This window comes from Marmota marmota, unplaced genomic scaffold (genome assembly GCF_001458135.2).
Source record: "Marmota marmota marmota unplaced genomic scaffold, marMar, whole genome shotgun sequence".
Lineage (NCBI taxonomy): Eukaryota > Metazoa > Chordata > Mammalia > Rodentia > Sciuridae > Marmota > Marmota marmota.
Window position 1 is genome coordinate 21,574,471 of NW_026000241.1, and position 24,248 is coordinate 21,598,718.

At 37.5% G+C, this 24,248-nt stretch overlaps 1 protein-coding gene across 1 annotated transcript in view; it reads left to right on the top strand.

Moving 5' to 3' along the window:
* The window catches only part of Gadl1 (glutamate decarboxylase like 1), a 168,144-nt gene that overhangs the window by 48,171 nt on the left and 95,725 nt on the right, over window positions 1-24,248 (top strand). Inside the window, exons 7-9 of the mRNA XM_048795378.1 lie at window positions 5,093-5,353; window positions 10,740-10,804; window positions 11,074-11,155. Coding sequence (XP_048651335.1) covers window positions 5,093-5,353; window positions 10,740-10,804; window positions 11,074-11,155 — 408 coding nt within the window. The remainder of the gene's footprint in view (window positions 1-5,092; window positions 5,354-10,739; window positions 10,805-11,073; window positions 11,156-24,248) is intronic.

Consider the following 24,248-nt stretch of genomic DNA (forward strand, 5'->3'; position numbering starts at 1 on the left):
ATCTTGATAGAAATGAGCACCCGCTGAGATTTTTGTGCCTTCTGTAGATTTATGAAACCTACCTGGAGGTCTGGTCTCAGAACGACTGCCTTATCTTTTGCCAGTGATGGGAACAGCCGTCATTTGTTTCTAAATGCGATGGTTACTTCTGAATTCCAGCCTTCCAGGGTTTTCCTTGCCTTGAAACTACTCAGCATGTCAGAAGCACCCCCTCTCTCTTTCTGTTCCCCTTCCAGGGTTCTTGCCTTCCTGGATGTTTTCAGATGTTTAGACTTCAGTTTTACAGACTTTTTATCTGTCCCTATCCATTTGAGATTGACTTTGGGCTGTACTTTGCCCTGAGGTACTTAAAGACAGCTCCACTGAAGCTATTCTTAGTCTGATTACAAATTTTTATTCAGCACATCTATTGGTTGGAGATATTTTGCTAATTCTCAGGAGTAAAGCACTGTGATTTCCCCTACAGTCAGATGTCGGTGGAGGTAGGCTAGCGTTTATCATTATGAAATCAATAGCTGTTTTGTTGCCATAGCTCAGATCTCTGGTGAGAAATAATTCACCTTAGCTCTGTCACCTTCGCTCTGGCAGGCCTGTTACCTCCAACCAGCATAGGCTGATGTATCAAGTGGAGAATTAATTACATTTTCATGTACATTATTTCTCTTCAATATGCATATGTTCTTGTAACAACCTGAAATAAATACATCCTACAGGCATTTTGGATGTGTCCTATTTGATATTTGGAAATTAATTATTTAGGATGGTTTCATTTTTTTCCTGATGGTGTTACTTCTGCATTTTATTTTTACAGAGTTAAAAAAAGAGCTCCCAATAAAACTCTCTTGACAAAAGAAGGAAAAAATTACCACATTTGAGGGAATTCATCAAGTTAAGTGTGAAGGCATGACTACTCTTTTAATGTATTCATACCTACAAATTAAATTACTAAGGTTTTTTTTTTTNTTTGAAGAGGAAGCTGATTATTTTTGGTACTAGCCATTTGCTCTTTGGACCAAAAACCTGCTGGATTTGGTGCATCTACCTCACTGCCTCAGCCCACTTCTTCCCTTGCTAATGGAGCTTCAGATAATTTTCTAGTAACTTTCCAATAGGTAGCAAATGGTCAGGCCCAAGAAAATTAAAAATCCCATCTTTTGAGCTGGGATGTGAGGTATACCTATCACAGGAGTTCACACTCTTAAGAATTATGGGTAATTTTTTAAAAGTTTTAATACTGTATTTTTGTTCTTGTACTCTTCAGGTTTTTTTTTTTAATTTTCATAAAAATCAGCTTGTCCTGGGGCATGATAGATTACTGTATTTTGTTTAAACTCTATATTTTAAAAATTCTGCAGTTCTTGTGGCTGTATTGGCTTCAGGTGTGTATCCTTAAATCTATATCCACTTATTTGTTTGTTTGTTTGTTTGTTTTCCTTGCCATTCTAAGGACAAGTAGATTTGATAACTCTCTGGTGGTTCAGATTAGCATATATGCCTTTGACTTTTGTGTAAACTTCTGCAAAATGCTGGCTGTGAACCACAGATACTGCTTTTCAGTCTTAGTTCCATCTTATTCTACAGAAGTTCTCGATAAAGAGAATGTTCATGATGTCCTGGATGTTAGATGGTGGGGAATGCTGCTGGTGCTTCTTTCCTGTTTCACATTTTTTCTTCCTTCTTCCTTCCCCTCTTTCCTTCTCTTCCCCCCCACCCCTACCTGCCCTATCCCGGGGCTCTTTTCTTTCTTGAATTTTAAACTTTTGATTACAATTTCAAACCTACACAGAAACAATATTAGGAGCCTTCCTATGCCTATGCCCACAATGTCTTTCCAGCAATCCTCAGCTCCTCCTCCCCTGTGCCTCATCCACACCCCATGTCCTCTCACCACTGCTACACGAGTCTGAAGCACGCCCTGACATTATCTCCTTTGACCTATAAATCATGGAGAATATCTGTAAGGTATATGTACTCTTTAAAACAATGATTATATTTAAAAGCTAAAATTTCTTAATGTTATCAAATATTCAGCTTTTATTAAAAATTTCCCCATTGCCTTTTTAAAAATAATTGGCTTGTGTACACTAGGATTCAAACACAGACCACGCAAGTCTTTTCTGATCCATAGCTTGGTCCTCCTCCTTGTTTGTTGCCTACAATTGATTTGTTGAAGAAGCCAGGTCCTTTGTCTGGTAGAGTGTTCCACATTATGGATTTTGTGGATTATATCAAGAATTGAGATGCTAAGTGCTCCCCACCACTGTGTCTGTAGTGTAGAATTTAGATCTTGAGACCCAGTGAGATTCAAATTAGATTTAAAAAACAAAACAAAACAAAACAACAACAACAAAAAGCAGGAAGGTTTCCTTTTGTCTTTCTGTCTGGAGATATCTCATGTCCCTTTTTGTGCTGACACTGCTGACGGTTTGGTATTGTTATAAAGTCTACAGTCAGTCCCTCACCTCATGGATTTTGCTACCATTGGTGGTCATTGTCCAGACCCATTATTTCATCAACTGATGTTCTAATTCAGTTTCTCATTTCTTCCTTATTATTGGCAACACTCTCTTAAAGAAAAATGTTTCCTCATCCCTATTTGATTTCCCTAAGGAAGCAGTTTACACATGCAAGGCAGGATCAATGATTTATTCTTTCCCCTTATTGACCAATTTTCAAAATACTGAGTTAATTTTCTATAAACATGGTCTCCCAAATTTTTGGTATCATTAATGATTCATATTTCTTTTCTTCTTTTCCTTTCCTTTCCTCTCCCTCCCTTTCCCTTTCCCACCCCCTCCCTTCTCTTTCTTATGTTTGGTGTTGCTGACAGTTGAACCCAGGGCCCAGCATGTGCTAGGCGAGTGCTCTACCACTGAGCTATACCACCAGCAACAATTCATATTTCTAGCAGAGTGAATTTTATTTCACCGCAGTCACTATTATTTAGTTGCTCCAATTTTTGTTTTGACAATAATATATACGAAGCCAACGTAATTCTAAAGTTTAGAGCTTAATAAAAGAAGGCTTTAAAAAGTAAAAAAATTGCTTTAGGCACATTTAAAAGTAGGACAAGGGGCTAAATCGGATATGTCTTCTTGGTTTTCTTTCAAGTCAGCTGATAATTTAGCCTGGATTTACTTCAAACAAACCTTGTACCCATTCGAAGATGATAATATATGATGAGTAGTTTATTTTCCTCAGTAGCTTAGACCTAGTTGTTTTGTTTCAAGCTTTTAACTCATACTGTTTCAGATGTAGGCAACACTATTTCAGCTTTTCTTGTGTTCTTGGATTCAAGTATCTGGTGGATCACAATCCATTAAAAACTCTTTTAAGCAGTGACCTTTACTTGATGCTATTACAAAGACAGTGAAAACCACAAGGCACCAGAGGTTCTAAAGTGATTATTGACAAGCCCAAACTAGTATGACCACCGAATATTTTGGAGGTATTTTTGTGTATGAGTACTTGAAATGACAAACTTTCTCAGGGAATATAGCTCATTGGCAACATGCAATCAATACCCTTTCTTCTGAATTTTCTTATTAACAGTATGAGGTATGAGGAAGGAAAAAATATATGGAAGGTTAAATCCAGATTGCAAAAGTTTAATTTCTGGACCTGATTTATAGAAACTTTTTTTTTTTAAAGGTGAGAAAAACTCATTAATAGGCTATGATAGTGTGCATAGGTATTTTCTCACAGCTGTCAGAATGTCATATAGTCTGTGGCAGGAAAGCCCAACCATTAAAGACACCTTAAACAGCTTTAGCAAATTACTTCTTTTGTTGCTTTTGATGATTGATGTACATCTGTTCTCATTTCATTTAGGTCACTGACATGATAAAGACTTAATCTGTTGTGTTTGAGAACAGGGAAGAATTTCCAAAGCCCATGGTTTCCCAGGGGCTCTCTCACCTTCTGGCCTGGCTGAGAGGTTTGGGGTAGACTCGATTCTGTGTGTCACAGATGTCTCCCAAAAATGGCAACTGGATTCATTATGTACCATCACTTTGATTCCTGTGCATCTCAATTTGGAGATGTGGGACCAAGTGTTCTTGCTCTGCCCCACTTTCTGTTGAGAAATAACATCTTTCTGTCAAAGGTCAGTTAAATTGGAATGAGTTTGTTTCAAACACAACCACTCTTGGCATCAAAGGATAAAAAAAGAATGTTGCAATAATAATGCGCTTCATGATAAAACTGAGGGGAAAATAGACCTTCATGCTAAATGGAAGAAGAATGACTTTCATAGGTGGTGAAGTGACAGGAGTCACTTATTCCTCAGGTGTTCTAGAATCCTAGGATTCTAGTTGCTTGTCACCACTTCACATTAGTCTGTAAGTTCTCCCTCCAGTATGCTTCCACAGTAAGCAGCTCGTCTCCGATGCCATGCTGGGATTCATCCATATGGAAACAACCTGTTGTATTCTTCCTCTGCCTGGTTGACATAAAGTCCCTTAATGGGGTCAGGGTGCCTGGCTAGCTTGACTCCTGTTACCATTCATCTCTAGGTGTGCCCCCACACTCTCCCTTTTCTCCCCCATCTTCCAATGGCATCTGTTTTCTCTGCAAGATGTAGCAATCAAGTGTAGGAGGAGGAATAATCGCGGCAAGAGTGATGCCGGTTCTGTTTTCCAGTACCTTCCAATGAATTTCTCTACTGTAACACCCATGTGGAGAAGGCCTCCCCACAAGGTTGCCTGATTCTCTGTATTCAAATTTTGCTGGGTTTTGTACCTGAACACATTCTAACTTTACAAGGAGATAACCAGAAAGGCCTGTATGGTTTACCCACTGGGGGTTTGTCTGCCAATCATGTTCCTTCTTGTTTTGGAGAAGGGTGACAATGTCACCATGGAGGCCCAACGTATTTCCCTAGGAAGGAATTGGGTCACACATACAGATTGTCAGTTTGCCTTTGCCACGGAGGCAGTTTATGCTCTGTCTGAGCCATGCTTAGAGCACAGAATATTGCAAAGGAAGAAGGAGAGCAATAATAGCGAGGCTATATACATATTGACCTTGCACAAAAGACTACTGCCTTCTTAGCATTTTTTAACCTGTTTATTAATTACAAAAGTCCATATAGTGCGGAAGTTTAAAAACACCCATTGAATTAACAGTCACCTACAAAACGCCAGTATCGATGTCTGGATGCATAACGCTTTGTGTTTCCAACAAAACTTTGGTGGTGACGGTGACAGTTCTCTCTGTGTGTGGATCCTTCTCACAGGGGACAACGCCGTTTCTTGTCTGTGCCACCTCTGGCACAACTGTGCTGGGTGCCTTCGACCCTCTGGATGAAATAGCTGACATCTGTGAGAGACACGGTCTCTGGCTTCACGTGGATGTAAGTTCACCTGTGCACACACACCTGTCAAACTTCCTTGTCATTCTGTAGCTTCTTGCAGGTTCTCAGAACCTAGATGCAAAGCCCCAACTACTTTTAATTGTGCTTCTAATTTGGGGAAATTAGTATGTCATTTCTGTGAGGGTTAAAGAGGAAAAGTCTAAGACTTCATGGACACTTGTATTAATTTTCTGGATTCAACTTTACTTTTCCCTGTCTTTAGTGGTATTTTTTTGCCTCCCTGAATTATGAGGTGGCATAATGTCAAGGATACATTTTGGACTATGGAATCAAGAAACATTTTATGGAGGGGGATTGGGATTATAATCTGCCTCTTCATTGTGATCTCAGGCCTCCTGATTGCAGTTTCTTCCTTTGTAAAGGGAGATGGCTGATGTGGTCTGTAGAGTATCCTCTTGCTCTGAAATTTTACGATTCCAATCAGCCAGAAAATGTAAAAACTACATTACATAATTGCATGCAATAATTAAAGCCAGTTTTATATGTATCTCTCATAGATAATTATTTAAGAGGGATTGAGATGACTTACATTCTTCATAATTTTCTAACTTAAAAGATGGGCTTTTTTCCTAATTAATTTTGTGAGTCCTGAGGTTATTCATAATAAAGTTTCCCTAAAATTAAAGATAATTTTTAAATCCACTTATTCAGAGTTAAAAAGTTGAATTCAACTAGTTGTGAATATTGAGTTTGAGTTTTTTGGTCCCCTTATTTTCCTCTTTCTTTCTTATTTGATTATTTAGTGAAACCAGAACTTAACTAGTTTTATTCTACCCATGAAAAGAGGTGTTTAACCATGCTGATGAGACTTTAGGGAACTTTCCTCTGGTAGGTGCGTGGTTCAGATACTCCTTATCAGAAAATAAATAAATAAATATTTTTAACTTGTTAAACAGAAGGTGACTATTTGCCTTCATAAAATTTTAGAGTTCAGATGATTTTTATGCTTTCAAAATTAAATGTAGATGATATGATGTGGAGGGAATTCCTCAGAAGTTCAAGATTTTCATTAAGCGTGTGACAATATTTGGTGAAAGCAGAAGCACTAAGAAGCTTACGGGAGGCACAGACATGATTAGCATGCCGGTAGGACTACTCCAGGTAGATTATTTGCAGCTTCTTTAAATGAGATTTTTTTGTATCTGTATTTTTTTGTATGAGTATTTGTATCTGTTCATATTCCAACTTACATCTTATTGATTTTTATAGACTTAGAAGCATAACAATACATTATGTCATGAAAGATAATATGAAATGAGTCCTTTTGTAACTGTGGAAATAAGGAGAAACAATTTAATACATCAGCAATTGTACTTAAATATTCTACTCTCATAAAAGAAGCATCAAATATGGATTATATAGTTTATGTAAAACAGAGTAACTACAACAGTTGTTAAATTGGGAATGATATTAAGAGATTTATGGGGCTTAGAGAAAATTGTGATTTATACATATGAATGAAAAGCTCCCTGGGTTTTCAAAAAATTAAAGGTTGAACTTTTGAAGTAAACACTTTTTTAAGGAAACACATAAGCCAAATTAAATTATTCTGTTTGCACATAGTAGGCATCTGGCAAATGCCCATAATATTGGACTGAGTTTGACCACACTCTTTCTGACATATTAAAGAAATTAATAAGCTCTAAAATTGAGATAGTCTTTGCCCATCCTTTGCTATTTCAGGGGTTCAATCTGTTGAAAACATTTCACTACAGCAATAGGTAGCGTATCTTGAAGAAACTTCACATAACACAGGAAGTTCATTAATTTTGAAGATAGAATATTAACAAAATTGCCGTAATTGCTTTGACCTACTAGAAATCGGCTAAAGAGTATTTTAAAGAGATTTTCAAATATTAAAACTGATATTTATTTATCTCTCTTTAAAATGCCATTATGATTATTTATTAGTCTGGGTTTTCCATAAAACTGATTTGCCCTTGCCTATATACCATACTTTATTAATTCTAACTTGCACTTTTAAAAAAATGTTTTTACATCTTTGATATTGGTATTTTGAAAATGTCTTTTTTTCCCCTCTCAGTGGTATACAAATGATGGTGAATATTTGATATCTTAATTCGATTAATTATAATACATTTTTATTTTTTATTTTTTTTAAAGAGAGAGAGAATTTTTTATTATTTATTTTTTAGTTATTGGTGGACACAACATCTTTGTTTTTGTATGTGGTGCTGAGGATTGAACCCGGGCCTCACGCATGCCAGGCAAACATGCTACCGCTTGAGCCACATGCCCAGCCCAATAATAATGCATTTTTAGACAACAGAATAAGAAAAGCCTTAGTCTTGTGAGGATCTTTCCCCTTCAGGACCATCGTTCCTCCGTGAGAGGGGATGGGATTCAAGTCTCTAACTAGAAGGAGGCAGGGCTGCCCTGCTCTCCTTTGAGGCAGAGTCTTATGGCTTCTTCGGGGACTCAAGTGCCCAGCAATGCTTTTTGCTGTCTCCCCACTATTTATTACAAGTCCTAGGGAGACTGTAACATTGTTTTTAAAAGCATGGACTTTAGAGAGTGTAGAATCTAGATGCCACTCCTGCTTTCACCTCTCTTTTAAGGTTGGTTTTCCAATTAATTTATTAACTAGTTAATTAAGGAGAAAAATATGCAGATTAACATATTGTGGTGTCTGGCATATATGTTAGCTCCATAAATGGCAATTCCCCATAGAGATGCAAAATCAAGCTCTTTCATCACTTAAGTGGTTGGTTTGCTGTTCTTGAAACTCTAGTGTTACAGATTGAGAAAGAGAAGCAAATAGAAGTAGGATTTGGACATCAGGAGTTTTATTTGTTTCTCCTTTTAACTCATTGTTGTTGTTATTTTTGTTTATTTATTTTTGTGAAATGCATAATTTACATTAGAGTCCACTCTTGGTGTTGTACATGCTACGGATTTTGACAAATGTATAACGACATGGATCCCCCATTATAGTATCATACATTTTCACTGCCCTAAAAATACTCTGTGCTCTACCTGTTCAACCCTTCCTTTCCCAATCCCTAACAACCATTAATCTGTATCATGGTCTCCACAGTTTGTCTTGTTTCAAAAAGTCATAGACATTCATCTCTCTATATTCACAAGGAATTGGTTCCAGGAATCTAGCAGATCAAAAAAAAAATTTTTTTTAAATTGTGCCTATATTGAAGATGCACAGATTTTTATCTTGTCATGATTTTCTTGATATTGCAGTGCAACAATTACTTATATTTATATTTTTTAAGTATTATAAGTTACCTAGAGATCATTTTAAACTATTTGGGAAGGCTACCTAGGTAATATGCCATTTTATAAAAGGTGCCTTAGCATCTATGGATTTGGGTGTCTGCTGGGCTCCTGTTAGCTCCTTTGAGGAGTGAATTTGTGACTGAGCTCTTCCTAACCCCTGCCAATGACTTGGTAAACCAGTGGACTAATAATGCCTTTAAAATGTGCTAGTATTTAGGGTGTGTAATGGAAGTAAGAGAACCTAATCCATAAGTCATCTTAATGTCTGTGGCGGATCAAGATCTCAAAATTCAGACTTGGGGACCTTCAGTTAGTAAGCTAGGATGCTGAAGGCAGTAGCTTCTGTGGTCCATCTTAGTCACCAATGGTCTGTTGTGAGTCCCAGTAGGACTGGGGAGAGAGTATGACAGTATGGCAAGAAGGTCACTTAGCTGGCAGCCCCAAGACATGGTTTCTTTACAAGGAGTCTGTGGGACTCACACACACACACCACCCTCAAGATACATCTAGTACAGAGGCCTTTGGGCACCTCATGGAGTTGTTCAAGACATTAGTTCATGAAATCAGAGCTGTAACTAGGATGAGACCAAAGATGGTTCAAGGACTCAAATTTAAGCACTTTAAATTCATTCTTAGGGCCATGCAAGAGTCCAGATTTGAGACCAAGTTCATTTTTAAATTGTGTAATTAAGTGACTCACTCATCTTAACCCACTTCCAGCCCTCAAGGAGAGAGTTGCCTTTTAAGTGGGAGTCAAGGCCACAGAGTGCCCTCTGCTATGCTTTATCTTCATTGGTTACCAATGGGCCCAGCTTTGGTAATAAACTGAGAATCATAGCAGTGTCTCATTTCCTTTATCTTCCACATTTATGTTGAATACAATCCTGTCATTTCTTTCTATGTGATATTGTTATCCACCTAACTTATTTAATTCTATACTTGAAGTAGGACACCTTTTCTATATCCTTGGCACCTCTTGAACTCACCTCTTGCCTAAAGTATGTCCATCACCCTCAGTTCCCCATTTTAATACTCCCCAAGTTTTCCAATGGTCACCTTCACTAATAGAAAATTGGTTTTGGATCCGAGATCTGATTTTATCATCCAGGAGACCTTGGACAATTAGCTTCCCACCTCTGAGCTTCCATTGATCTGTAAATATTGAGGTTGATAATAACTCCACCCCCAGGGTGATATTGTAAGAATTAAATAAATGCGAGAGCATTCAGCCTAGCTCAAGCTAGTTCCCCCAGATTCTTCCACAGCACTCATGCTTCCTTGTCCTACTAGATTAAAATTTGGAAGACTGAACAATTTTCAAGGATCAAACTGACTTTTGTATTTCCTACCTTGAACCCTTCTTCCTACTTTCCTGACCTATTGATTGTGGGACTTCCTTTCATTTCCCTTTTCTCTGCTCCCTTCTCCTGTATGCAGAAAATTTGCCTCTCTAGTGAATAACTTACTTCCTTGAAAGTCCCAAGGTTTCCCTTCTCCACTCCCCAGCCTTTGATTTGCAAATGTGTCTGAATGCCATTTGACTGAATAGTTCTTTCATTAAAGGGTAGGTTGCCACCTAATCATCCCGGTGAACCTTTCATCCACTTTGTCAATAATGTGCTTCATTCATTGCTTAGAATTCCAGCCATTGGCCTATGACTCACCATACAGTGTGAATGTCAAAATGTCAGCTTTGTGAAAACATTGTCCCTTTTAGAGTCTAGGCTTCAAGTGGGCATGGACTATCTTTTTAAAATCTCTTTTTATCTGCACAAATTCAAGTGGTTAGTGTGCCAATGTATTTATGATGTGTGAATATACATTCTAAGGTTCAGTAAGGGCCCATCTATTGTGATGAGGTTCTGGTTGCCTAAGTAGAGCCAGAGATTAAAATCCCCTGGAGCTGGGATGTAGCTCAGTGGTAAAGCCCTTGCCTCACATGCATGGAGCCCTGGGTTCAATCCCAGTTCAAAAAAAAAAAAAAAAATTTTTTTTAACCAAACACCAAATAACACAGATTGAGATCGTCACTGAGGATTTTCTATATGACAACCCACTGGTAAACAAATAACATGGAAGTAACATTGCCTTGGTTATATAAATATCTCAACAGGCTTCTTGGGGTGGCTCAGCTTTGATGTCAAGGAAGCACCGCAGGCTTCTACATGGTATCCACAGGTAAATGTCCTTTCCTCATTTGCGACTGGCTTTTATCTGGGAAAAAAGAATCTCTTTGGACTTTGCCCATTGAAGTGACATTTTGAAAACAGGCAAAAATGAAATAATTGTTTTTCCTAAAACAAAACAAAAACCTTCTAAATTCCCCCAGATGACTCAGACAAGGAATCCTGTAGAGCAGTAACTTATGTACGAGGACTGAATGTCCTTTTGCCTGTGGAAACTAATCAAGTCCCCTTCCTACTCTGTCCCTTTCTTTAACACAATAGGGCTGACTCAGTGGCCTGGAACCCGCACAAGATGCTGATGGCTGGAATCCAGTGTTGTGCTCTCCTTGTGAAAGACAAGTCTGTGAGTTTTCCTTTTATGGTCCTCTGGCATCCGAGGGGTTAAACTGTTGTGTTTGTAGAAGGCTTGCCATTTTAGCTTGCTCCTTAATGTCTTGGGCCAAGTGTACATGAAGGTCTTTGGGAAATGTTGATGGCCTTGAAAGGAAAAAAAATAAATGGGCCCAGATAAAAGATCTAGTGTTTCTTTTCAGGTAATTTTGGGGATTTTATTTAGGTATTATATAATCTCATTAGTTACAGCAAAATGGTCTCTCTCGCCCTCATTTGGATTATATTTTAAAACTCAGTTTTAAACACTGCCAAGATTTTTTTTTTTTCCCTTGTTGATTAAGTCTGGGATTTAAGTTGTCTTGAAACTTCTGCTCACTGAGAAAGTGGAACAGATGTGTGTCATACATTAAATTGAATGTTTAATATGCTTAGCTAGGGCTTAACAGCCCATTCACTAGGAAGATGCTAGTTCGGGGCTGATCTTGGCAGGCTGATTTATTAGAGAATTGCTGGTCTCAAGTGACTGGTACTTAGCTTCTCTAAGAACACTGGGGACAGTTGGAAACTGATTACTGTGAGGCAATGGGAAAGGGTTCAGGTTCCCCTTGGCCCATGGTGTAAGCTTGGAGTTTTCCATGGGTTAAACAAGGATCCTTGTGGGAAGTGGCCCAGGCTGGGAAGTGCTACTTCATTCTTAGAAATGCCTCCTCAAGATCTGTGTTCTGCATGTGGGTGATCTTTCTCAGCCATCTGTTTATATATTTTTTTTCTTTGGGGGACTCCCTTTGCCAATGTTAAAGTCATTTTTTGTTTTTAAGCATTTTTTTTTAAATTTCAAATAAAAAAACACTTAAAATATGAAACCTACTCTTGCATGTGTTGATATTTAAGATTCTTTTTTTTTTTTAAATGTGATGTTTGTAAGTCAGTGCCCTATGTATTTTAACAGGACCAAACATAATGCCCATCAGAAACTAAGCAGAAATTCTACATCTGTAGAAATAGACACTCTCAGGAATGTGAGTGTGCCTCTAAATCTTTTGTTAGATCGGTTATAGCTGACTGTACTCAATATCATTTGCCTTTTTTAACTTAGGTTTTTAAATTGTGGGGTGACTTTATTTATAACTGAAAGGTTAGTTTAAGATTACCTTATCCTTTGCCATCCAAAGAACATAATCAACTTGCACATAGGTATGTACTTAGGACATGATAGAAATAGGAGTAAAACCTTCCTTTTGGACTAGATATAAGAACTAAAATGCACCTAGCAACTTCTTGTGCCCGACATTTTACATTTGCCATCTTCCTATTCAGCCAACCTGAATTACAAACTTCTCTGTTGGTGTGATGCTCTCAAGGGTAGAAAATTTAGACCAAAAATTTTATATATGTTCTTTTTAAGATTTTATGTACTTTTGAATGATATTTAAATGATTGAGCCAAGAATTAACTTATATGTATGTACAGAAGACAGTTGAAATTGTTCTGGATCATATAACTCCTTAACAGGGCTTAATATTTTTTAAATTTTTTTTAAATATTTATTTTTTAGTTGTAGTTGGACACAATACCTTTATTTTATTTGTTTGTATGTGGTGCTGAGGATCGAATCCAGGGCCTCACACATGCTAGGCAGGTGCTCTACCACTGAGCCACAACTCCAGCCCTAAAATTTTATTTTTAAAAATAATTCATTCCTGGATCTTAGTGATAAAAATAAGACCTGTGTCTACCCATGTGGCAGGAATTGGAGAGGTTAGGAAAGTTGTAGTCACTATGTGAAGAACTGAGCAGTTATTAAAAAATGTCTAATTTTTTGATAAAAGCATTCTTTTTAATTTAAATGGAATCGAAAGTTCAAACATGAGATTTGAGATAGGGCAATCAGTTTAAGTTTTGTGTTGGCAGCTTTTTGTCTCCTTTGAACCTGCTTTCTGCTTCTGCTGTTCTCTTTAATATTCATTAATTTGATCCTTCTATCAACACTGACTGACCTATGTGGGCCCAGCATTGTGAGGATTCCAGGCTTATAGCAGTGTGTAAAACAGATGTATTTCCCAGAGTTGAAGCGATTATTAGCTCACAGAGAAGACAGTCAACAAAATGGACATATTTATTCCTTTAATGGTTATTTTGTCTTTTTTTCTCCCATCATCCTTTATTTTCCATTTTTTATTTGTGCATTATAGTTGCAGCTAATGATGGGATTTGTTGTTACATATTCATACACGCAAACAATATCTAATTTGGCCAATATCCCTTCCCGGAATTTCTTCCCTCCTTCCCTCTCTTCCACCCATTGGTCCTTTTCCTCTACTGATCACCCTTTGATTTTCATGGGATTCCCCCTGAATTTCTTTTCCTCTTTCCTCTCTAGCTTCCACATATGAGAGAAAACATATGACCCCTCACCTTCTGAGATTGACTTATTTAACTTAACATAATGGTCTCTAGTTCTTTCCATCTTTGATTGTTCTTTTGATCAGTGCATTAAAAAATGGCAGACGCCACTGATTGTAAAACCAACAGCCATTTCATCCCTTTTCTTCTTATCCATCCCCAGATACTCACCAAAGCAGTCTTTCATTGCCAGGCGACATAGAATTGGCCAATGCAATGGAGGAGAATGTGATGAGGGCTTCCCCCCCCACTCTGGCAGGAGGTGATACACAAAATGAGCATTCTTCCCCCTTCTTTCTAGCCTGGATACAGTCATATCAGAACATGGAGCACAAATCTCTGACAGTAGTTAGGTAATGGACCTTAAATTAAAACATAAACATGCACAAAATGGCAGAGAAAAAAAGGAAAAGTGTTGGTCTCATACCAACCTTGGAAGTGCCTACTTTCAGATTTTTTGTGACATACAATCATTAAAATTAAATGTCTTCATTGCTGAAATCATCTCCATTGGGTAATCTATTGCTCATCTCTGGTACAGAGATGGGTGTCATGCTTTGATCACATGTAGCATGGAGACTTGAGATGTTCAGGTGGAAGGAACAGTATGTGCAAATTCTCACAGAAGAGAAAGTCCTTTGTAAATTTTAGAAACTGAAATAAATTTACTGTGGCTAGACTAATGTGAAGATTCGCATGGAATGAGACCAAAAAAAAATAAGCAGTCAGCAGATCAGACAGAATCTTAGAAACCATTCAAATGACTTTAGACTTGATCTTCGGAAAAATGGGAGAACTTTAAAACCAGAGAGTAATTGGAAATTTGCATTTGAGGCAATAATTTGGAGGCAAGGCTGGATGCAAGACTGAAAGAAATTTGGTAGAGTTGATGGCACGGGAGTTGAAAAAAAAAATGTTGTGAAATCCTAGATATATCTTAGGTATCAACTGGACACAGCCAAATTGCCAATTGTATATTGTAGATAAAGAAGAATGAGGGATCATGTTTGATTCCTTGAGTACTCATATGGCAGCTGAGTGAATGGTCCTGTTTAGGAAGATGGAGATGTTATAGTTAAAGCTTTGTCCCAGGGTTTCATGAACTGACTTCCAGACCACTCACGTATAATCGAATCAAGCCTTTATTGAAGCACACCGGTGGCGGCTGACCAGAACATAAAGCTGTTCCCCTGATCAGCCTCGAACAATTGCAAGGGCACTCCTTATAAGCCTGAAAACCGCAAAAGGGATGTTCAGGGGTCTACCCAATGCAAGCAAGCCATGTTACAGAAGCGGGACAGTGCAGTCAAGAGAAGGGAAGCCTAACCAATCACAGTTAGCCCAGTCACCCCAGTTACAGAAACAGAGCTCCGTTACCCTAGTTACAGAATCAATACCCCATTAGGTAGTTCTGTGTTCTTAAAGGTTTCTATAGCAAAAGGAAAAGAACAACTTGCTCCAGTCATGACTCTTCTACTTGGCATGGTTGTTTTACAGGATGAAGTCATAAAACAAAATGGAGTCACATTTGCTCCTACTATCACAGAGAAGGAGAAGATTCAAGAGTGAAATATCTTTATTTTTACATTAACTTTAAGATTCCTAAGTGATATCCATTTGAGGCAGTTGACTGAGTCTAGGAAAAGAAGTATTTGATAGAAAAGTCAAATTAAGAAGTTATTGACAGAGGTGATCTCTGAGGTCATAGGAATGGATTGGATGCCTTGGGAAGAACTTTAGACTGAGATAAGAAAATGGGCTAGAACTTAATCCTGAAGAATTTCAGAGTCTAAAACTTGGATAGAAGAAGAAGATCACCTCATGAAGGCTGACTCAGAATTGTCAGGCAGGAAGTAGGAAGGCCAGGAGAGAGGGATGCCAATTAAATTGAAAGAATAAATGGAGAGAAAAGGTCATATCTTTTCCTCACTGATCACAAGATTTATGATTGACACTTCTTTCTATATAACCAAAGAGAGATTACCAAGAAAAAAAGCATTAACAAATTTATTTAACCAAAATTTTGTGGGACATAGATGAGGACTCAAAAACCCAGGGAAAACAAAGTATTTTTATGGCTGAGGCATACACAATTGTGTGTGGAGAAGGGGTCTAATCTGGTGGATAAAATATGAAAGCTTAGCAAGGTTTGCTTGTCCGGGTTCTCCCTGGCCTCCAGAGATGGGGCAGAAACCTGTGGAATAAGGATCTTATGAACTGCTCTCACAGGTGGTAGGTCAGAGAATTCTTTATCACCTATTCAGAGGAGGAAGGCAGGAGAAGGTCAGAGAGTGACCTCCAAGATGCCATATTTTGGGGTTGTGATCTAAACCCTGACAATGTCATGAGGGATGTGAGTGATTTTCATCCTCCATGTCACAACTTAAGTGCCACTTCTTCAAATGTTCTGGGACCAACCAAGGTAAACTAACCTCTCCCATTGATCTCTCTGAGACTGTGTTCCCCTGCTTTGTGGTACTCATTACTATTTGTAATTATGATTTCTCATGGGAGATGTTTCCCTCCTGCTAGAATGTAAACTGCATGAGGAAAGTGACTAAAATCATTATAGTCACCCTATCCACCTAGTATCTAGGAAGTATTCACTGAAAAAGGAAAAAAAAGAAAATAAAACTAAAAATCATGGGGAAATTTAATGATTGATTAAGTACATTAAAAATCCCAAAAATATCCGCTTCCATGTCAGCAGTAACTAGGAGTTTTCAGTTTTTTCCCTACCCCAAATTATTCCTTTTGAGGGCTCTGAGATACAATGATTAAAATTTTAACTGATGAGATCTGTTGCTGGGCCCCAGACTGGGCTTGAGTATGCCTTTGGCAGTAGTGGATGAATAGTGATTTTAATTTGGACTCATTTCTCCAGTTGATGGAAGGGGTAACTTGAGTTAAAAGAAAGCAAATTGCTTAGTGAATGTACTGCTAAGGCAGAAATTAACTCCCTAATTTGTACCCCGACAGCGCTGAGAGCTCTGACATTGCTCACAAAGCCCATCTTTTGATTGACTGGCTGGTCCTGTTTGTGTTTTTAAGATCCTGCATTGGAAAGGACTGGTTCAGAAACTAAGCATCTCTGATACTCTTGAAGTGGTCCTACCACTAACCGTCTTTCATGGTAGAGATGAAGAGAAAATCAGGGATTTAAAAAAAAAAATCTGTGATTCTAAATAAGTTGACTTCAGATGTAAATGCTGGATCTACACGGCTGTTTTGTATCAAAGACAGTTTTGATGCTTTGATCTAAAATAAAAGGCAATATATTCTAAGAATCAGTTTCATAGATAACAGCAAATCTCAATATCGGCTGTTTGATTTTTAGTGTTTATTAGAAGGACTTTTTAGTGTTAAAAAAACTTGACGCAGAAGAACAGGAAATCTGCTAATCAGAAGGTTTTTGAGTGTGATTGTTCCCCTCCATTTCTATCTATTGTTGTCATCTGATTTTAACTTACAAAGCCTTCCTGGTGAACTCAGCAGCCACAGTGAATTCAAATGAGATATTTTATTTTCTTTTTTAGAAAGATTATGTTGCACCTACCCTATGGATTTTTAAAAATCTTCTCCATTTTTTTTAAAATTTTTATTGCACAAGTAATGCATATTAATCACAGATGAATCAGAAAATTCAGATAAAGAGAAAGATGAAGAAAAGGAGACACAAAACACTAATATCCAAAGATGCCTTTGATGTACTTCCCGATCATGGGAGATGTTTCCCTCCTGCTAGAAGCTTCACTTAAGTGTATACATAGGCGCCTTACCTAATCTACAAAATTTGGAGCACATTTTGCTTTTAACATGCATTTTCTAATTTAACAAAATTGTGAATATTGTTCTACATCAGCATGAATTCTATAGAATTTCAAATAGCTGCATGGTGCTCTGTCATTTTAATATACTATAATTAACTTGGCTAATGCTTATTACTGACCAATTAGATGGTTTTGTTTTTGGCTATTACAAAGTTGGTTGCCATCATTGAGGCTAAATCTTTGTGCAGATTCTTTAATCTCCCACTAGGACAAATCCCCAGAAGTAGAAGAACCACAATTAGCTTTCAAGGTGCTTTTTTATACGTGTTCCATAATTCCCTTTAAAAATCATTTACATTCCCACTGGCAGAGTATGTCTGTGTGTGCACGTGTGTACATTTTAACCTTTGACATTGAAGGGTTATTTACTTATGTCAATTTGATAGGCAGGATATTTGTTCATTTACAGACACAGATACTGATGTTTGCCAATTTTATCTGTTGACATTTTAGTTCTTCTCAAGCGACTTCTTTGGCTCAAGGTATTGACATGCAATTCCTTGCTACCCAGGTTTTAAATGGGAGGTCTTGGGAGATAGGATTGCAATTCTTTTCCATTCATATTCATTTCAAAAGAGGCTCAGAATGTAGACCCAATTTTTCTTTAGAAGGAGTAGGAAGAAGAAGAGGAGTAGGAAACTCATCCAGAACACACTCGTTGAGGATATGCTATAGCCACATACTGCACTGCACACACACAATAAAAGAAAATAAAAAAGGAAGAGAAAGGTGACTGAAGTCATTTTCCAGTGTGGCTCCGAAGAAGAAGGCAGAGAATTTTTGCCTGATTATTACATCTAAGAACTAATTACTACTGAGCCCCATTTCAATTTATTTTCTAAGTAGTAAATGAGACTTTAAATGACCCCTGTTATATGCCATTTTAAAAATTGTGCAAGAAAAGAAAGTAGATTTATGATGGAAACTAGAGCAGACAATATTTGTTTTTGTGAGGATTTCTTTTTTCAGCTCTTGTTTTTCTTTAGAGTTCTGATGGAACTGCCATTAGATGCTTTGAGAATGAGTAATCTGATCACCAAGGCATTTGTTTCCTCTCATGCCAGAGCTTACTCACACCTTCTCCATAAACACGCATTCTAAATTTCTTTAGAATGATAGTCTCAAGCTAATGTCACAGAAAAAGGGGAAGGTAGGTGTTTAAAACTGATTAGAAAAGAGAAACGAATCAATTGTAGGGAAGACATCAATCTCCTGTGCTTGGTGCTGCCAAAATCATTCTCTGTATCTGGATATTCTCAGTTGAGCCGAGAAAATTCTTCCCAGGCCTTTCAGCAAAGTTGTAAATTGTATTGCACTTGCAGAATGCATTGGAGCTTTGGTAAATGGTCCTTTTCTTCTTGAATCCTATGTTTTAAAAATTATAATCATAACAACAGGTAATTTCCTTTTCATGAGGCTTTTGGAAATTTGGTGCCTGTGCCTGCATATATTAAAATGTGATATTATCAGCAGTAGCAAACACTTTGATCATTTCTGCTTTCCTTTATGAGAAAAGGGGATATAATGATGTCGGAGTCTCATGTTCAAGATTCACTGTTCTCCCCCACCAAACAAAGCAATATAATCAGGTTTTAGTATTTGTTGGTATTACCCTTGCCATTAAGTTTAACAAGGGAATTGGAATTTGCACTGGCACTTTGCTTTAGATCCATTCTCCTTAAAGCATAGTATATTAATCCTATTGCTGATTGTGATCCCAGGGGATATGTCATTGCATAGTCATGATTTACCCACCTAATTTCAGTCACCAGTCACCATCTAGTCATAAGCATTTGCAGGGCCTAAAGCAAGACTTGAGCAGCCTATCAGGGCCTATTCCATGGTTCTTGGCGTCATCTCAAGTAGACTGAACTACTGGAGGACAGAATGGTCCTTCTTTGCCACTCCAGTCTGACTGCTGTGTACAAGCTCTGGTGTCAATTAATGCTCAGTAAAAATGATTCTGGAAGGGACTGAATGTATCTCTTTTCTGTACCACCAAATAGTAATGTATTTTGTAAAAGAAATTGTTACCCACAGTGTCAAGTATTGTGTCCTTTACCCAGCAATTGTATCTTTTAAGTGTCAAAAAGTGTCCCTGCTCACTATTAAATAGGAATTCATGATGGGGGATAGAAATGATAGTTTGTCTTATCCATAAATTTGGATATATCCCCATATTTTCTTATGTCTCACCTCATGTTGACACTTAGAAAAGAAGTATTTACGTGGTGCCACCATTTGGCCTTTTATTTACATGCCTCAGAGACCAATAATAAGTCAGTGACTCATGCTTTCCTTTTTCAGAAGCCTTCTTGTCTTTCCCTGGGAAGTTATTTTTACCTTAATGTCTAATGATGCTGTTCTTTATTGGAGACTGGACAAGTGGACGAGATGCTTGCTTCTCTAAGGTTCCCTGGGTCCTCTCTTGACCCTTTCTAATGAACAGAATGACGTTCACAATCTGCTCTTTTGCTGGCAATAGCTGTAATATTGGATCCAGCATCTTGGCCAACAGCTTCCCAATTTCATCCTTGAATTCCTTCAAAACTCTTGTGTGAGCGCCACCTGGTCCTACTGATGAAGCTACACTTATTTCATCAGTTTGGCCTTTTGATGTGTTGGGGTTTTGCCCACTATTGAATTTCATTTTCTACCTATTTCTAGAGAACACTAGGGGCATGGGAATCTCTCTAACCCCATTCCAGGTAAAGATTTCACTCATCTTGGGAGATATCCCATTTCAGTACGGAACTCCAAACTTTGATTCTTTACCAATCACCACGAAAGACTTCAGATTTGCTAAGAAATGACCAAAAAGGGGGAAAAAAATGAAATTACACTGTGTGTTCTTTTGTTGTCACCAATTCAACAAAAATCAGCAGTTGAGAAATACCTAAGGGAGAGGTTTTTGTTTAAAGAATGATTTTTTTCCTACCTTACCATGTAATAATACCGATTAGGGTCCCATAGTACAGGAAGAATATATAGGTGAAAATCTAAGGAAAAGGAGTAACATAAGGGTAGGGGCAATAAAAAGAAACCTGAAATGAAGCTAATGGAAAATTTTATGCTATAATTAGCATGCTACACCTGCCTCAGTGGGTAGGATAAATTTGTTTTTAGTGTTTTTAAAGACTCCCAAGCATCTGCCTTCTTCTGCCTTTTATTTTACTTTTGATTTATAGCAGCAAGACCTTCTCTTCTATTTTTGCTCTCTAGTGTGACACTTGACATCCCTTTGACTTCTTGGAGTGAATCATTCCATTTCTTTTACTTGGCATATTTGTTATTTTTCAGGGAAGATGTCTGAAAATACACCTGATAGTCATAATTAGGCTTTCTAGCTTTGCTGTTCTAAGGACAAAACATTTCAGAGTCATTTTTTTTTCTGGATTTTTTTTCTTCCATGGTGATTCCAAATGTCAATATAAGACCACATGAAAAGAATACATGTTCTAATTTTGGAAAATAGTTCAGAAGTGTTAAATATAGACATAAATTTTAGTAATTGAATTCAAACTGTAATTTGTACAGAAATTGTCAATGACATATAAAAAGAAATTATTTGCAATTTGGGTAGAAAAACAGAAACAATAAAATAGCAACCTTATTTTTTACATAGGGATCCCAATGCCCAAAGAAGGAATATCTGAAAATAGAAGTGTTACCCTAAACTTGAATCTCCTGCTTTCAACATGTGAAGGTGCATATAACTCAGGCATGTGAGCACATGCACACATACCCTCATACAGCAAGCATTTGAAGTCATTAAAATACTGATGGAAACAGGGCAAGGTGGTGTATGCCTGTAATCCCTAGAGGCTGGGGAGACTGAGACATGAGAATCACAAGTTCAAAGCCAGCCTCGCAAATTAGTGAGGCCCTAAGCAACTTGAGAGACCCTATCTCTAAATATAAAAAAGTGCTGGGAGGTGACTCAGTGGTTAAGTGCCCCTGGGTTCAATCCCCAGTACCAAAAAGAAAAAAGAAAAAGAAAAAGAAACATGCTGATGGAAAAATCACAATGTAGACAGCTTTTTGATTGCAAAAGCAACTCAGCATATTCTCTGGTAGATCATTCTGAGAGCTATTTAGGAGAGTTTGAATGTGGTCAGCCTTTCTTTGAAATTAAAACTTATTATGAAATATAAGAAAAATGTAAAAATACAGTTGTCCTTCCATATCCATGGTTCTAGATCCACAATCAACCTCAGATCAAAAATGTTTGAAAAAAAGATTGATCTATTCTGGCCAGGTACAGTTTCTTCTCTTGTTGATAACATCAATCTGTATTTACATTTTAAATTTATTGTACTATAAATTATTACTTATAACTTATATTTATAAGTAATCTCGAGAAGACTTAAAGTATGCAGAAAGATGTGTAGGTTACATGGAATTTCAGATTGATATTTGGATTAGAGTTGCTTAACTGGTAAAGTCTGTGCAAATATTCCAAAGCCTGAAAAACTCCACAATATGAAACACTTCTGGGGTCAAACATTTTGGATAAGAGACACCCAACCTATACTATGCCATATTATATAAGGGACTTGACCATCTACAGATTTGGGTATGGGAGAAGTCTTGAAACCAAGCCCAATGGATGCTGAGACACAACTGTATGCTAAATGTAAATGGACAGCTTAATTTATTGTCAAATGAGAAACCAAGTTATTCCCGCACCTTTTAAAACAACAAACATAACCAGAAATCCAGAAATTTTCCATGTCCTCCTTCTCCATATTGAATTTTTTGAGTTTTAGTTCTGTTCTGTAGTTACACAGTCTCAAATAATATAATTTACTTTTGCCTTTTTGATCTTTATATAATTGGAATGTACTTGGTGCATTTTCTCTTTTTTCTTTGGTACCAGCGATTGAACCCAGGGGTGTTTAACCACTGAGCCACATTCCCAGCCCTTTTTAAAATATATTTTATTCAGAGATGACCTTGCTAAGTTGCTTAGGGCCTCACTAAGTTGCTGAGGCTGGCTTTGACCTTGTGATCTTCCTGCCTCAGCCTCCCCAGCAGCTGGGATTACAGGTGTGCACCTTCAGGCCCAGCTACAGCATGCATTTTGTGTGTGTGTGTGTGTGTGTGTGTGTGTGTGTGTGTGTGTGTGTTTGGGTTTTTGTTGTTACTGTTGCTCTGATTTATTCTGTCTCTAAGATTCATGCATGGTGTGGCACAAGCTGATGATTATATTTATTCTTTTATACTATCCCACAATTGAACAATGTTCTATTTGACTATTTGTGGGCATTTGGGTTATTCCAATCTCTGGTTTTACAAAACTTTGCTGTGAGCATTTTTGTGGACATATCTTTATTGTTTGCTGTATCTCCGAGGTTTCTTCTGGGACAATTTTTCTTTCTAAAGACCATATGTAGGAATTTCTTCCGGATTGCCTGATAGCATTTTGTTAGATGTTGCCTCATTGGAAATGTCCTTATTTCATTTTTCTCTGGATGGAATTCTGTCAGTGGTTTTCTTTCAGTACATTGATGATACATTTCCCTACACATGCTTTTGATTTTTATACTTTTTGCTTTAGCATTTTGATATTATGTTAAAATGTTAACTGTCATTTATTTGATGTTAAAAATGAACTTTTTTTTCCTGTTGGTTTCTTTTAACATTTTTAAGTTTCTTTGTTGTTCACCATGGTGTTCTAAATGTGGATTTTGTTTTGGCTTCACTGGACTTGTTAACTTTGGGGATTGATGTGTTTTATTGGTTTGAGAAATGATCTGTTTAATTACTGCCTCTGCTTCCTTCTCTCTCTCTTTTTCTCGGGCAGTCCAGTTAAATGAATGTAGACTCCCATTTTTTCCCCTCTTAGTCTTTGTTTTGTATGCTCCATAATTGTATCTTTCCATGCTTCATTGTGGGCAATTTCTTCTGACCTGTCCTGGATTCTTCTAATTCTCTCCTCGGGGTTATTAAATCTGCTGTTAAAGCCACCCCTCGTGATCTTATTTTGTTATCATCTTGCCAGTTTTCTAATTTTTAATTGATTCTTTTCCACCTACATAATGTCTCTAGCTTCTTGTTGACATTTTAAAGATAAGTGATTGTCTTCCTGAACACCATGAACTATATAAATTGACAGCCCACCTTGGTTGACTTCAAAACCTAGATTCTCTCTGGTAATATTCCTGTCATTTCTTTTTTGATTCCTGGCTACTGTATTGTCAAGAGCAACACCTTATGCTTTTTGATGGTTACTGAATATTTGTATTTGAAATTTTACTTCTGGCAATAACTTGAGACCTGGGGTGAAATCAATTTTTTCTCTTTGGAGGATTTTACATAATTCTTCTGGGCATTTGGGTAACTTAGAAGTCCAAGACCAAACCTTAAAGACTTTCTAGACCTTCAGGATATGACCTGTATCTCCACTTTAGGGTGGAGATCTTTGGGTCCCAAACAAAAAACATAGCTCTTCTCGCCTCAATGACACTGAACTCCTTAAACTGTTCTCTGAGCCCCTGGGATATCTATTATTGAGAAGTGATAGAGAACATCATGTCTCCAGACTTGGTGGCCACGGGACCCTCATCCATGTTCCCTCCCTTCTCATCTTTCTGCTTCTTGTCTTTGGTGTCCTCCCAGAGTCTGAAAATGTCATGGGACAGAAATGTCTCAAGAATCCCCCTTTGAGTTCCTTTCTTGTTCCTTATAGTAGTTCATCTCTGTCTTGGGTAGTGCTATACATTTTATTAGAGGCAATTTCAATGTTTTGTCTCAGCATTTTGTTTGTGTTTAGTGAGAGGGTTCCTGATTCCTCTAGTCCTTTTTTGCTAGAATTGATGTGTGCCAAGCTTTGGATTTTTAATACACAGCTGCTGTTTAGTACTGCCA